Raw genomic sequence first — 12,051 nt, forward strand, 5'->3', positions numbered from 1 at the left:
AAGGACGGAAGATGATGAATAACTGAATAAATAGCCTAAATGAATAAAGAGTAAGGCAAAACAAATAGCCTAGTAGCCTAATAAAACATATGGATTGATGCAATATCTTTGCAACATTATTGAATTAATCTGTCACTATATGCCTCTGCCTACGTTTGCAAAGAGAAGAACATTTTAATTTGATTCACAATGAAACGTTACAATTAGTTTACATGCAATGAGTAGCCTAGTTTTGGTTGTTGTTGGTGGCATTATTGCATCCCTAGTTATGCCTACAATGCAGAATTGTTCCCTCGCGATTGGAAGCTCCTGTAGCCGCCGCATACGCATTTCAAAACATCACAATGTGAAATGCCACAAAAAGCGGTTTGTGAAGGTCTTAGTGAGTTAGGAGTCCTCTCGACTTCTTTTAAGCTGTCCCAGGCTTAGGTGCTACTTTTAGGGCTAAAATGCTTCGTGAATTACTCTTAGTGAAAAAAATTAGGAGTCCTAAAGTTAGGAGTGACACGGCCATTATTTTTAGGAGTTGCTCCTAAATTCGCCCGTTAGGAGCTACTTTTAGCCTTAAAATTCTTTGTAAAAACGGCCCCAGATCCCTAAACCAAACCTATGTAGATTTAGTCCAAGAGTCATCAAACTTTAGAGCAGGCGTTCTCAACTCTGGCCCTTGAGATCCACTAGAGTTTAGCTCCAACCCTGATCAAACTTAAAGGTTTACTTATGCAAACCTTGGTAGCTTTCAAGCAGAGATGGTCTTATTATTGGGAGATACAAGGGCCAGTGGCTCTACCAAAAGCGTAATGGCTAACTTGAATCACGTGTGCCTTGATAACTAATCACATGACAGCCTTCACGTTACTGAAATTCGTTCAGAATTGTGTGACAGTCAATCACTGTTTGCGGATACCATTGAAATGAATAAGTGCCGTGAACTGAATCATACCTATTGCAGAATTGTCTGTGACTTATTTATCTATTTTCAGGGGAAAAAATGCTGTTTTAGAAGATAAGTCACGGACAATTCTGCAATAGGTATGATTCAGTTCACGGCACTTATTTAAATGTTTAAGAGCAAACATTTTAGAGATTAGCCGATGGGCTGTCGATTTATTAAATGATAAGCTATTTCCTTCACAAAAGGCCTCTCTTCTATTGACATCCATTAAAAAACGGCCTCTGGTCTCCTTCCCTGCGTTAGCAGGCGTTACGCTTTTGTTTGCCAACCCTGCAGGCTTGCCTTCACGTGGCTTTGACCTTGTTCAGGTGTGTTTGATTAGGGTTGGAGCAAAACTCTGCAGAGAAGTGGATCTCGAGGGCCAGCGTTGAGAAACTCTGCTGAAGTATGAACTGAAGGCTTCACATTCTTTGACAAAATGGCCTGATACTTCAAAGAATCCTTGATGCCAGTCGCACGGTCAAGATTCACCAGTTCTTCTTGGTCAAGAGTGACATTCGGCAAGGAGCCTGGACATGAAATCCTTGCTTGTTAAGCACTTATAAAAAACTAAGATTATCAAAATCAGACCTTAAACCTTGTGCGCAGTGGAAATGTGGGACCTCATTATAAGCCTATGTTGATGTTCACAATTATGAACAGTGTAACTTCACGTGGTCTTCACGTCATACAATATTTCACTATTTGGTGATAGCAATGAATGACAAATGATAAACATGTTTGGAATAATCAGTCTGTCCCAAGTTTTCAGGATTTTAGGATTTACTCACAAGCTCAAACAGCTACAAACTTAATTTTTGGTCTTACAAATCCTCATTCACTTTTACCTTTACTCGATGCCACGCATTGCTAAGCACTCCCCGTAAGTTCCAGATAGGGGCAACAGTATCTGGCTGCATGTTGTAACTACTGTCCACTGCTTTGCATACAATCTCCAGCTCCTGAGCCCTATGAGGTAGTGGGACGTCAATCTCCCATAGCTTCCAAGCCCAGGCTTTTCCAGGTGGAGGAGGAGGAGCTTGTTGTCCCTTATCGCCAGTGCGAAGTTTGGCTACATGCCACGTCTTCCCACCATCTATTGAAACATCTACTCTGACAACTTCTCTTCCTCCTCCACTCCATGCATAGCCTTTTACAGTCACCTCCCCGTCACTGGCGTCTACTGAGGTTCCATTTGCTGGATGAGTGATTGCTGACTGTATGGGGAGTTCCTGTATGGCTGGTGCTGATTTAAAGTCCACAGTGTCCCAGTCGGTACCCGGAGAAAAGCCTTTGTAATCATTCTGCTGCCAGTGACTCTTGCTCTCCTCTTCACTCACAACAATTTTCCCCAACCATTTGACATTGCGGGCTCCAACAATTCCAGGTACAACCACACGAACAGGGTAGCCATGATCAGGCGGAAGATCCTCCCCGTTCATCTCATAAGCAAGAAGAACGTCACCTTCTTCACTCACAGCTTTGTTCAGTGGAATTGATGCACCATACGCTGTACCGGTCACATCCTTGTCCAACCCTTCGAACTGGACATGTTGAGCCTTTGCTGCTACTTCTGGTCCAAATCCATAGTGCAACAGTACATCCCGCAGGAGTGCGCCTGACCACGTAGCATTGCTTATCGCGGCAATTCCCCAATTGAGTCCTTTGACTTGCTTGACTGTGTTCATCTCAGACCGACGGTTCCCAGCACACTGAAGCGTTGCTGTAATTGTGTGTTTTGGAAAACAAGACTTCAGCTCATTTAGTGTAAGTGATACTACTCCACCAGGAAGACCCTCAATCTCCAGTCTGTAGGTTTCAGGATCCACCCTGGGCACTGGAAGATGATTCCGCTTAAAAAATATGACTGAGGGGGTGATGTAGTTATCAGAGAGTATTGAAGAAGGTGGTTCAGCATTGAAGGGTTTCAGACTGTTGATCTGAAGGGCAGGGTGACGTGTTGGCTCGGCAGAGTAAGGGTCTAAAGTGTTGACGCTCTCTTGCTTCTTGATACTCTCTGTATTAAGAACACCAATTTTATACTCTGAGAGGATTTCAAAAACATGGTCTTGTTCATGAACGGCATATAACGCCCAGTAAGGCTCTAGAGATCCACCTGCAGCCAGAAGTATTTTGTCGCCACCAGGGTGCATGGCTACAAAGGCAGTAATATCGTAAACTTCCCCTTTATAGGTGACCCACACACCATTGTCAAGGGAGCAATGCTTTGTGACTTCTTCTAGGGTGTACACAGGAAGAGCTGAAGTCTGCGTTACTGGTAACTGTGCTGATGAAGCTGCCCACTCAACCTGAACAAAAATAGACACACACACAAAAAAAAAAGATTACTCAATGACAACTAAAGCCAAGGGAACACTGTGAAATTTAATTTTACTATTGTTCCTTAACAATTGTATGATTGAGCCCAGGGAGATATTACGGAAAGACAGATTGTGAGAAATCAGTTATCTTTTATGTCAAACTCTATGATCTTAGCCAAGACTTTAGTAATGATTTACAGCGTTTGAATTTGCAGTTCGCTTTGACATCCTTATTTACACACAAACTTTAAGGTACCAAAGCTGCTGGCTGGGGGGGAGGGGGACGTGACTATGTGACACTGTCACACATGACACAACATGACGTGCCTTTTTATTTTAATATACTTAAAAGTGCACTTTTAATGTCATGTAATGTTTAACATATATATAAGATACACAAGATATATTTGCAAAACATGATTATTCTTCTCCCTCTTTCTCAGGTATAAGTAATGACTTTGTATTTGTACACATAATTCTTACCATACCGGACCTTTAGTAGATAGATTCATTTGGTTAATGTGCAGATTCCTTTTTTTAATTAGTTGCCTAAATTATACTTAACAAATAGTGGCAAGCCTTTAGTCAACAGTAGCACAATTTCTGCCATCCAAACGTGCTTGAAACACACAAAGTGTAAAGTTTGTAAAGTGTGTAAAGTGTAAAATTGGCTTGGCCCCTTAGTTCCAGTGAAAGGAACTTTTAATGCTTCAGCATACCAAGACATTTTGGACAATTTCATGCTCCCAACTTTGTGGGAAGAGTTTGGGGATGTTCCTGTTCCAACATGACTGCGCACCAGTGCACAAAGCAAGGGCCATAAAGACATGGATGAGCGAGTTTGGTGTGGAGGAACTTGACTAGCCTGCACAGAGTCCTGACCTCAACCCGATTGAACACCTTTGGGATGAATTAGAGCGGAGACTGCGAGCCAGGCCTTCTCGTCCAACATCACTGGCTGACCTCACAAATGTGCCTCTAGAAGAATGGTCAAAAATTCCCATAAACACACTCCTGAACCTTGTGGAAAGCCTTCCCAAAAATAGTTGAAGCTGTTATAGCAGCAAAGGGTGGACCAACTCCATATTAAACCCTACGGATTAAGAATGGGATGTCATTTAAGTTCATGTGCATGTAAAGGCAGACGTCCCAAAACTTTTGGCAATATAGTGTAAATGCATCAGTCAGCTGCTGTAGATATCCTTCTTTGAAATCTTTCACCTAGTTATATCTTTAGAGATTTTTAAATTTTTTAATTGGGGAACATGTCTCACCTTGCCTTGGTGGAGCCTGTAGGCTAAAACAGCTCCGGTACCCACCAGCAGCCCCGTCAGAGCAAATCTAAACTTCGGCACACTGTCACTGAAGTATTTCTGCCTTCCATGGCCACCAGTGCTCCTCCAGCGGGAAGAAAGGTGCCCATCCCACACAGACAATGATGGGATAATGCTCTTTGAAATCCTGGAACTGAGAGTTAAGAGAAATTTATGCAACAATTTCATAATAACAAACAGCATTATTCTTAAGTCTCCTACTTTCTAAGAAAGAAAGAGAATCTGGCCTTGAAATAAATAAGGAACAAAGGTTTATATGAAATGGCATAATTACCTTTGACTCCTGATAAGGAAGACCGAAGCAAGACCTTGGCAATGTTTTAGGTGCTGCATTGCACTTTCTGAGAAAAGAGAGAATGAATGACAACAAGGTGTCAAAGTACAACGACAGTTTAAAAGCTCTGGTTTGATCTGTTATGATGAATCAACAGTAAAAGGCTCATATAATGGATCGAAGGAGCTTTTTTCACTTTCCCTTAAGCATTTATACACGTGCACTTCAAATGGTGATGATTGACATGCAAAAAAAAAAAAAAAAACTGATTGAAATGTATTTGATATAGCCTAGAAGGTACTTAAAGGGATAGTTCACCCAAAAATAAAAATATCATCATCGTTTACACACCCCGATCAACCCCACCCTTTCTCTTAGCTTAACACTTCTCTTTATTCCTTAGTAAAAGTTGGTCTCACCAGCTTTGTGAATAGGTTTGAATAGGAAGACTTTTACTGCTATTTAGGAGAACTCTTAGTGGTAAGATAAAATGTTTTGCGAATTCGGCCCTGGTGTGTTACATAAGGAATGTGTAGAGCATTGGGAAGCCAGGACCAGGACTGAAAACCACCGCTCTAAAGCCTGGAACACACCAAGCCGACGGTCGGCTGTCGGGCAGTTTTTGTGCGTCAGCCGACTAATCCCGTATTTCCACCAACTGCGGAACGGCTCCACTGCGTGTCGGCTCCGTGCTCCGCTGTCCTTAAATAGTCACCACCAGGTCCTGATTTGTTGTGGAACGGCTGCGGCCATGACTGAAGTCACGAGGACCCACGAGATCTCGTGAATTCACGAATATAAACGTGATATAACAGGATGCCCTGTGCTGAATTGCTGCTATTACTGAATTGCTACTCCGGCATCCGGCAAAAATCGAAGCTCTGCGTATCTGCTCCGGAGGGCTGTGGATCGCCGGAGTCGGAACGCAGCCGTTCCGCAGTCAGTGAAAATACACACATTGACTTTAATGGAAACCTATTGAATCCGCCGCCGTTCCGCAGTTGGTGTTTTCTCAGTGTGTTCCACACTGTCGGCTGAAATTGGTCCTCGTCAGCTTTTTTCCGGCCGATTCGACATGTTGAATCGAAGTCGGGCCGTCGGTGAAAGAGGGAACTCTGATTGGCTGTTCAGCTTAGTGAACGAGTCAGTGCATGAGAATAGCAAAACAGCGAGCAAAGTAGTCAAAACGGTACAGATAGAAGGCCGTTCTAATGTTATGTCATCTGACCTGAGTGTTCCTTGGCGAATATTTCAATATTAATATGAGCAGAGTGGAATAAAGAGTTTAGCAGGATTGATATTCAAAATGGTAAGCACGCGCTGCTTTGTTTACAGTTTGTGTATCTGCAACCTGCAGCGTTGGTTTCCCTTTTTGAATAACGAAAATAGATGAATATATCTGCAGAAATAGACAGTTGTCTCATTCGCACGCAGGTGCAGAACGCGCATTCTAGCTAACAGTCGGCAGTAGTTCTCTCTCAAGTGCAACTTTTTACCCCGACGCGAGGCAACAACAGTCGGCTTTCATCAGCGCTAGTTTGTCGGCGTCGGCTTGGTGCAGGCTTAAGTCAGTGATTCTCAAACCTGTCCTGAAGAGCCATGCAACATGTTACACTCCACATTTTGAATGTCTCCCTGATGTAACACTTACATTTACATTACATTTAATCATTTAGCAGACGCTTTTATCCAAAGCGACTTACAAATGAGAGCAATAGAAGCAATTAAACTAACAATAAGACAACAATATGCAAGTACTGTGACCCTTCCCAGTTTAGTCTAAAGCAGTACACATACATTTAAAACAATATATATTTATATATACAATAGAAAAATAAAGTGTTAGTATTGTTGCTGAAAAATATGCGTCTTCAGAGCCGTTTCTTGAAAATGGCTACGGACACAGCAGCTCGGGTTGAGTTCGGCAGGTCATTCCACCAGCAGGGAACAGTCCAGGTGAAGGTCAGTGAAAGTGATATTGTGCCATTTTTGAGATGATGGCACCACGAGCCGACGTCCACTTGCAGTCAAAGTCAAAGTCTGGAGTAATGAGTTTAGGTAAAAGGGAGCAGAGCCAGTGGTTGTTCTGTAGGCTAACATCAGTGCCTTGAATTTGATGCTAGCTGCAATTGGCAACCAGTTTATGAAGAGAGATGTGACGAGGGTTCTCTTCGACTCGATAAAGACCAATCTAGCTGCAACGTTCTGGATCAGTTGCAGAGGTTTGACAGTGCAAGCTGGGAGGCCTGCCAAGAGAGCATTACAATAGTCCAGAGCAGTGGTTCTCAACTCCAGTCCTCGGGACCCGTTGCTCTGCACATTTTGTATGTCTCTCTTATCTGACACACTCAGTTCAGTTCATGGAGTCTCTCTTAACGAGCTGATGATCTGATTCAGGTGTGTTAAATCAGGGAGACATACAAAATGTGCAGAGCAGCGGGTCCCGAGGACTGGAGTTGAGAACCACTGGTCCAGATCACCTGATTTAACTTGGCTAATAGCACCATGGTGGTGTCTGAAAGCTCCACAGGAGGCATGAAAGCAACAAGTCACATCCAAATTCAATCATCGTGTCACATCCCGTCTCCTGAGATACCTTCATCTGATCAATTTTTGAAGGCAGGCAGTATATGGCTGCACCCATATTACATTTTTTTCTACCAGATGTTCAACTAATTAAATATTTTTTCAGTAGACAACTCCATAATACAGTTTTAAAAGTTGTGAGTTTTAAAAATGTGATCAGGATCATTATGCAGTGCATGCCATTGTAAATTATGTGTGTCCCTCACAAACTCGTTTTCATGTTATATTCAGTATGGCATCTACTATGACTAAAGTTTACTAGTAGAGAGTGCAAGACACGAAATGGGTCAAAGACATCCAATTATGCAAACAAACACAGTCAGTTCTGTAAGCAGATGGGGCAAAACATCTAATGTGTCAAAATAAAAGTCTTGCAGCTTAAGGGGCCATTAAAGGATTAGTTCACCTCAAAATTAACATTTCCTGATAATTTACTCACCCCAATGCCATCCAAGATGTTCATGTCTTTCTTTCTTCAGTGGAAAAGAAATTACGTTTTTTGAGGAAAATATTTCAGGATTTTCGCATTAATATTTTTTGCTAGATAAGACCCTATTCCTCAGCTGGGATCGTGCAGAGCCCTTTTGAAGCACTTCAAAGCCCTTTGAAACTGCATTGATTTGGACTTCAACAATCTGATGACCATTGAAGTCCATTGTGTGGAGAAAAATCCTGAAATGTTTTCCTCAAAAAACTGAATTTCTTTTCCACTGAAGAAAGAAAGACATGAACATCTTGGATGGCATTGGGGTGAGTAAATTATCTGGAAAATTTTCATTTTGAGGTGAACTAATCCTTTAATAATTTCATAATTGCTTGTATCAATCTTGTGAGACTTCCCTTACTTCAAGGGCCTATATTCCCTAGTCCATTACGGTTCACTACAATGAAACAATGCGAGTGAAGTTTATGAATTAAAAGGAAGTGTTCTGTTACTACCGTTTTTTTATGTGGTTCAATGAGTTAGGACTTATTGGGAAGTATAGGGGTCAATAGAGCCATTCCTTCCTAAATTTACCTTTCGGTTTAGCAGCAATATATTAAATAGGCCTATTTGGTGAGTTTAAAAGCATACTGCATAGATCTTTACAAACTAACATCATGACTCATCAAAACTTAAACATTTGTATTATCAGTGCAACCACATGTAAGCCTGCTGGGTTATGACCAAAAAAAAAAAAAAAAAAAAAAAAACATGTCCTAAAATGACCAATGAAAACAGAATTCAAGCTCTAGTTGCTTAAATCTCTGAATGTCTCACTGCACCTGAAAGAAATTTACATCCCATGTTTCAACATTGCAACATTAATTTACTCCAACATCACATATCAGTCTATTAGCTTGATATCAGCGATGCATGCGCCACATGGGCTACTGGTTTTAAAACGGTTTATGACCCACCATAAACATATATTTGCACATGATAAGACAAGGGGAAGCGGGGTTAAGCAGAAAGACTTCTGGCACAGAGAAAATCTCTTGGAAACAACTAGATTTCGTTTTAAACAAGCCACCAATGAGCTATGTGCTAATGAAATGAAAGGTTTGAAATGAGAAGCTGTTGCAAACATATTTGGACTGAATGGATTGCGTCATAACAGATTATACACTTGTTTTGGTACATGCTGTTCTTGTGTACAGAACACATAACCTTGCTGTCAGGACTAGCAGTGTGGAATCTTGGCTTCTCGGCATTTTCATTAACTAGACAACATAAAGGGCCAAAAACAAATCCCACTGACTTTATTTCAAAGTACTGACTTACATTAATCGATATTAAAGTTAACTTTAACATTAGGCTATTATACACTGGATTAAAATGATGTAATACTGTAATTAATTGTGTCCAGGGATGGTTTGACATTTCTGTGACTGAAGTGTGTGCTGTGCTGAATAAAGCTTTTCCCCTTAAATTAGTTCTATCATAACAACTCTCGTAGTGTTTGGCACTGTAACGGATATGACCATATTGATGTTTAGTCGTGGCGGAATAGATCTGCTATGCTGCTGCTGCTGCCAATACACACACACACACAACACACTGCTGTGAGCAAGTAAGACATGCTGCTGCTGCTGTACAATATAGCGTTCATGAATGACCCGTAGCAGATCTACACAGGTGGAGCTGGGGAAGGTGGAGGGTTTCTGAAAGCACGCTGCAACTGCTACAGCAGACAATGACCAAGTATTTGAATGTTGAGCAGCGATCTCATTGGCTACTGATACAGCAGGAACCAATCAGCTGTGCCCTATAGAGAATGACGTGATTGCAAGCAGATTGAGATTGACTGTGCCATCTAGAGTTTCATGTGAAACATCCAAACAAATGTTTACTGAATTCTTATAAATGTTATTGTAAGCGAGAGTGAATCTTTCTTGACCTGTGCGTCCAACACGTCCTCACTTGTCATTACATTTAGTAGTGGGATATGATTTAAATCGGTTTACTTACACCAAGCACGGTTTTAAATCACGTTCTAGCAGCTTCGCAAGTTCAATCTTATTTAGGAAGTTAAAAGGCATGTTGTTGTAAAAAGCCACAGTTTGAGAAACAGCTAAATTAACACCCGCTAACTGCGAGTAACGCGGTCAAATCACTAGCCAATTTGGCGGTTACTTATTATATTTACTGACTTTGCTGTGGAAGTTCGTGTAAACCAAATCTGCGCAGATTTAACGCAAATACTCAACTCGTGAGTTATCATGATATTAAATACAGTATTGCGCAGAATCTGCCATTTCTGGCTTAATTGAACATGCACGTCACTAAGCAACAAATAGCGGTACGCTTCATAGACAGTAATGGAAATGGACACAGCGATCCCATAGACTTCAACAGAGAAAAGTGAAGTCAATTAGAAGCACTCACTTCCTGATGGCTGAGCGTACTGCGCAGACTCAAACTGAGCTTGACGACGTAGATGTGACGTGAGCAACCCGTCTGTCTTCTAGTAGCTGTGCCAAGAAAAATCTAAATCATTCCCTTCCGAAACTTGCAGAGACGGAGAGCGCGAGTAGGAGCTGTGCATGAGCTAGGAGCAGGAGCAACTTTATGACTCTCTATGTGCTTCTCCCTTGACTTTATGCCTCCACGTCCCCCCGATTGCCCGCAAGCTTCTCCTCCTGTCTATACGGTAATTACTCTACTGTGCGACCGAGAGTCGCGTGGTTATGACGCAATCGTTAGCCTATTTTTACAAAAATTGCTTCTATGGGGCCATAACGTAAGATACAAGGTAATGGAGCCTTTATACATTGTCGTGTTTCTTTAGAAATAAATAATGGACAAATGGAGTCTTTAAACGCCTCAGATGTAAAGTTATTCGCTGTTTAAGCAACGCCAAAATGAATGGGAGTCAATGGATTGCTAACAGCAGGTGATGGTCCGCTAATCAATGGCAGCGCCCAGGGAAGATACGCTTTCCAGTTGATGGATTACCCCCCTGGTGTTCATTTGCATTTGCAATAACGAAGATTAAAAAGCATTTGGTTAACAGAAAAGACATTGTTATTTTCCAATATCCTACATTTTTGTATGTTCTTTGTACTGATGAATAAGAAATAATGTACGAAATACAACTTTTATATAAGCTGTGACGTTGTTTATCTGGTTTATTTATTTATTTTTGCCAAGTAGAAGTTCTGAAGGCCGATAACTTAACAATTTAGTAGCCAAATTGACCAGTGCGTGAAAATGTGAATTTCAAACCCTGTTTGCAATTAAAGTCAAACATGCTATACACACAAAAGAGTATGGATGGGTTAAAAGATAAATAAATGCACCATTATTCATATCTAATGACAAGCTCCCACTGAGGTACATACTGCCAATTAAAAAAAAAAAAAAAACATAACAATGGAACACTTTCCAAAAAAGAAAAAAAAAAACTATTTTGGAACTTGGAAATCGTTCTAAAATGGAACTATTTTCAACGTAGTCTGTCTGTCATAATATGCATCCATTCACATGTTTTAACCAAAAGCAATAACTTAAAACATTTATATACAATAAGCTAAAAAACGTCATGTGCCACACACACAAAAAAAACTCAACCAGCTTACGATTCTGCCCTTCACGGTTCCAACTTAACAAATAAACACACACACACACAAAGTGTTGCTTTGAATTTCAACTACTGACGGTTTCCCGATTATTTATGAATAACGAGGAAAGCGTATTCTTACTGTAATTACACTGCAGTTCCCAGAGAAGCAGGACACTCCATGAGCTCGCGATCTCGAGCTACTGATCCTTCATTCACGCTTGGAAACTGAGCGTGACGCACGAGTGTGACGTGGCCGCAGCCTCCGGCTACATCAACTTAGCTCGTTTTAGAATCACGCTAGAACATTCCATAAGGGAACGTTCAAACATTCTAATTCCCTCCAGTTCATTGACAATGGTTATGCATCATAATATCGTTTAATACCATTGTCAAATTGCCTTTGAGTACAGTGAGGGACAAAAGCCGATTCACTACTGATTTCCTTGTTTTTGAAAGAAGTCTCATGCTCACCAAGTCTGCATTTATTTAATATAAAATACAGTAAAAAATAGCAATAAATAATATGAAATATTATTACAATTTGAAACAACTGTTT

General features: G+C 41.0%; 1 protein-coding gene across 1 annotated transcript; it reads right to left on the reverse strand.

The window, feature by feature from the left end:
• Nucleotides 1-1,404: 1,404 nt before the first annotated feature.
• Nucleotides 1,405-11,746, reverse strand: suox (sulfite oxidase). Its single transcript, XM_079856442.1, has 4 exons — nt 11,635-11,746; nt 4,864-4,930; nt 4,530-4,722; nt 1,405-3,243 (listed from the first exon to the last, which is right to left on the reverse strand). Exons 2-4 carry the CDS (start codon nt 4,920-4,922, stop codon nt 1,759-1,761), a joined length of 1,737 nt encoding a protein of 578 aa, XP_079712568.1. The 5' UTR covers nt 4,923-4,930; nt 11,635-11,746; the 3' UTR covers nt 1,405-1,758.
• Between the last annotated feature and the right edge of the window lie 305 nt (nt 11,747-12,051).

The sequence above is a fragment of the Squalius cephalus genome (genome assembly GCF_949319135.1).
Source record: "Squalius cephalus genome assembly, chromosome: 22".
In the NCBI taxonomy this organism is placed as follows: Eukaryota; Metazoa; Chordata; class Actinopteri; order Cypriniformes; family Leuciscidae; genus Squalius; species Squalius cephalus.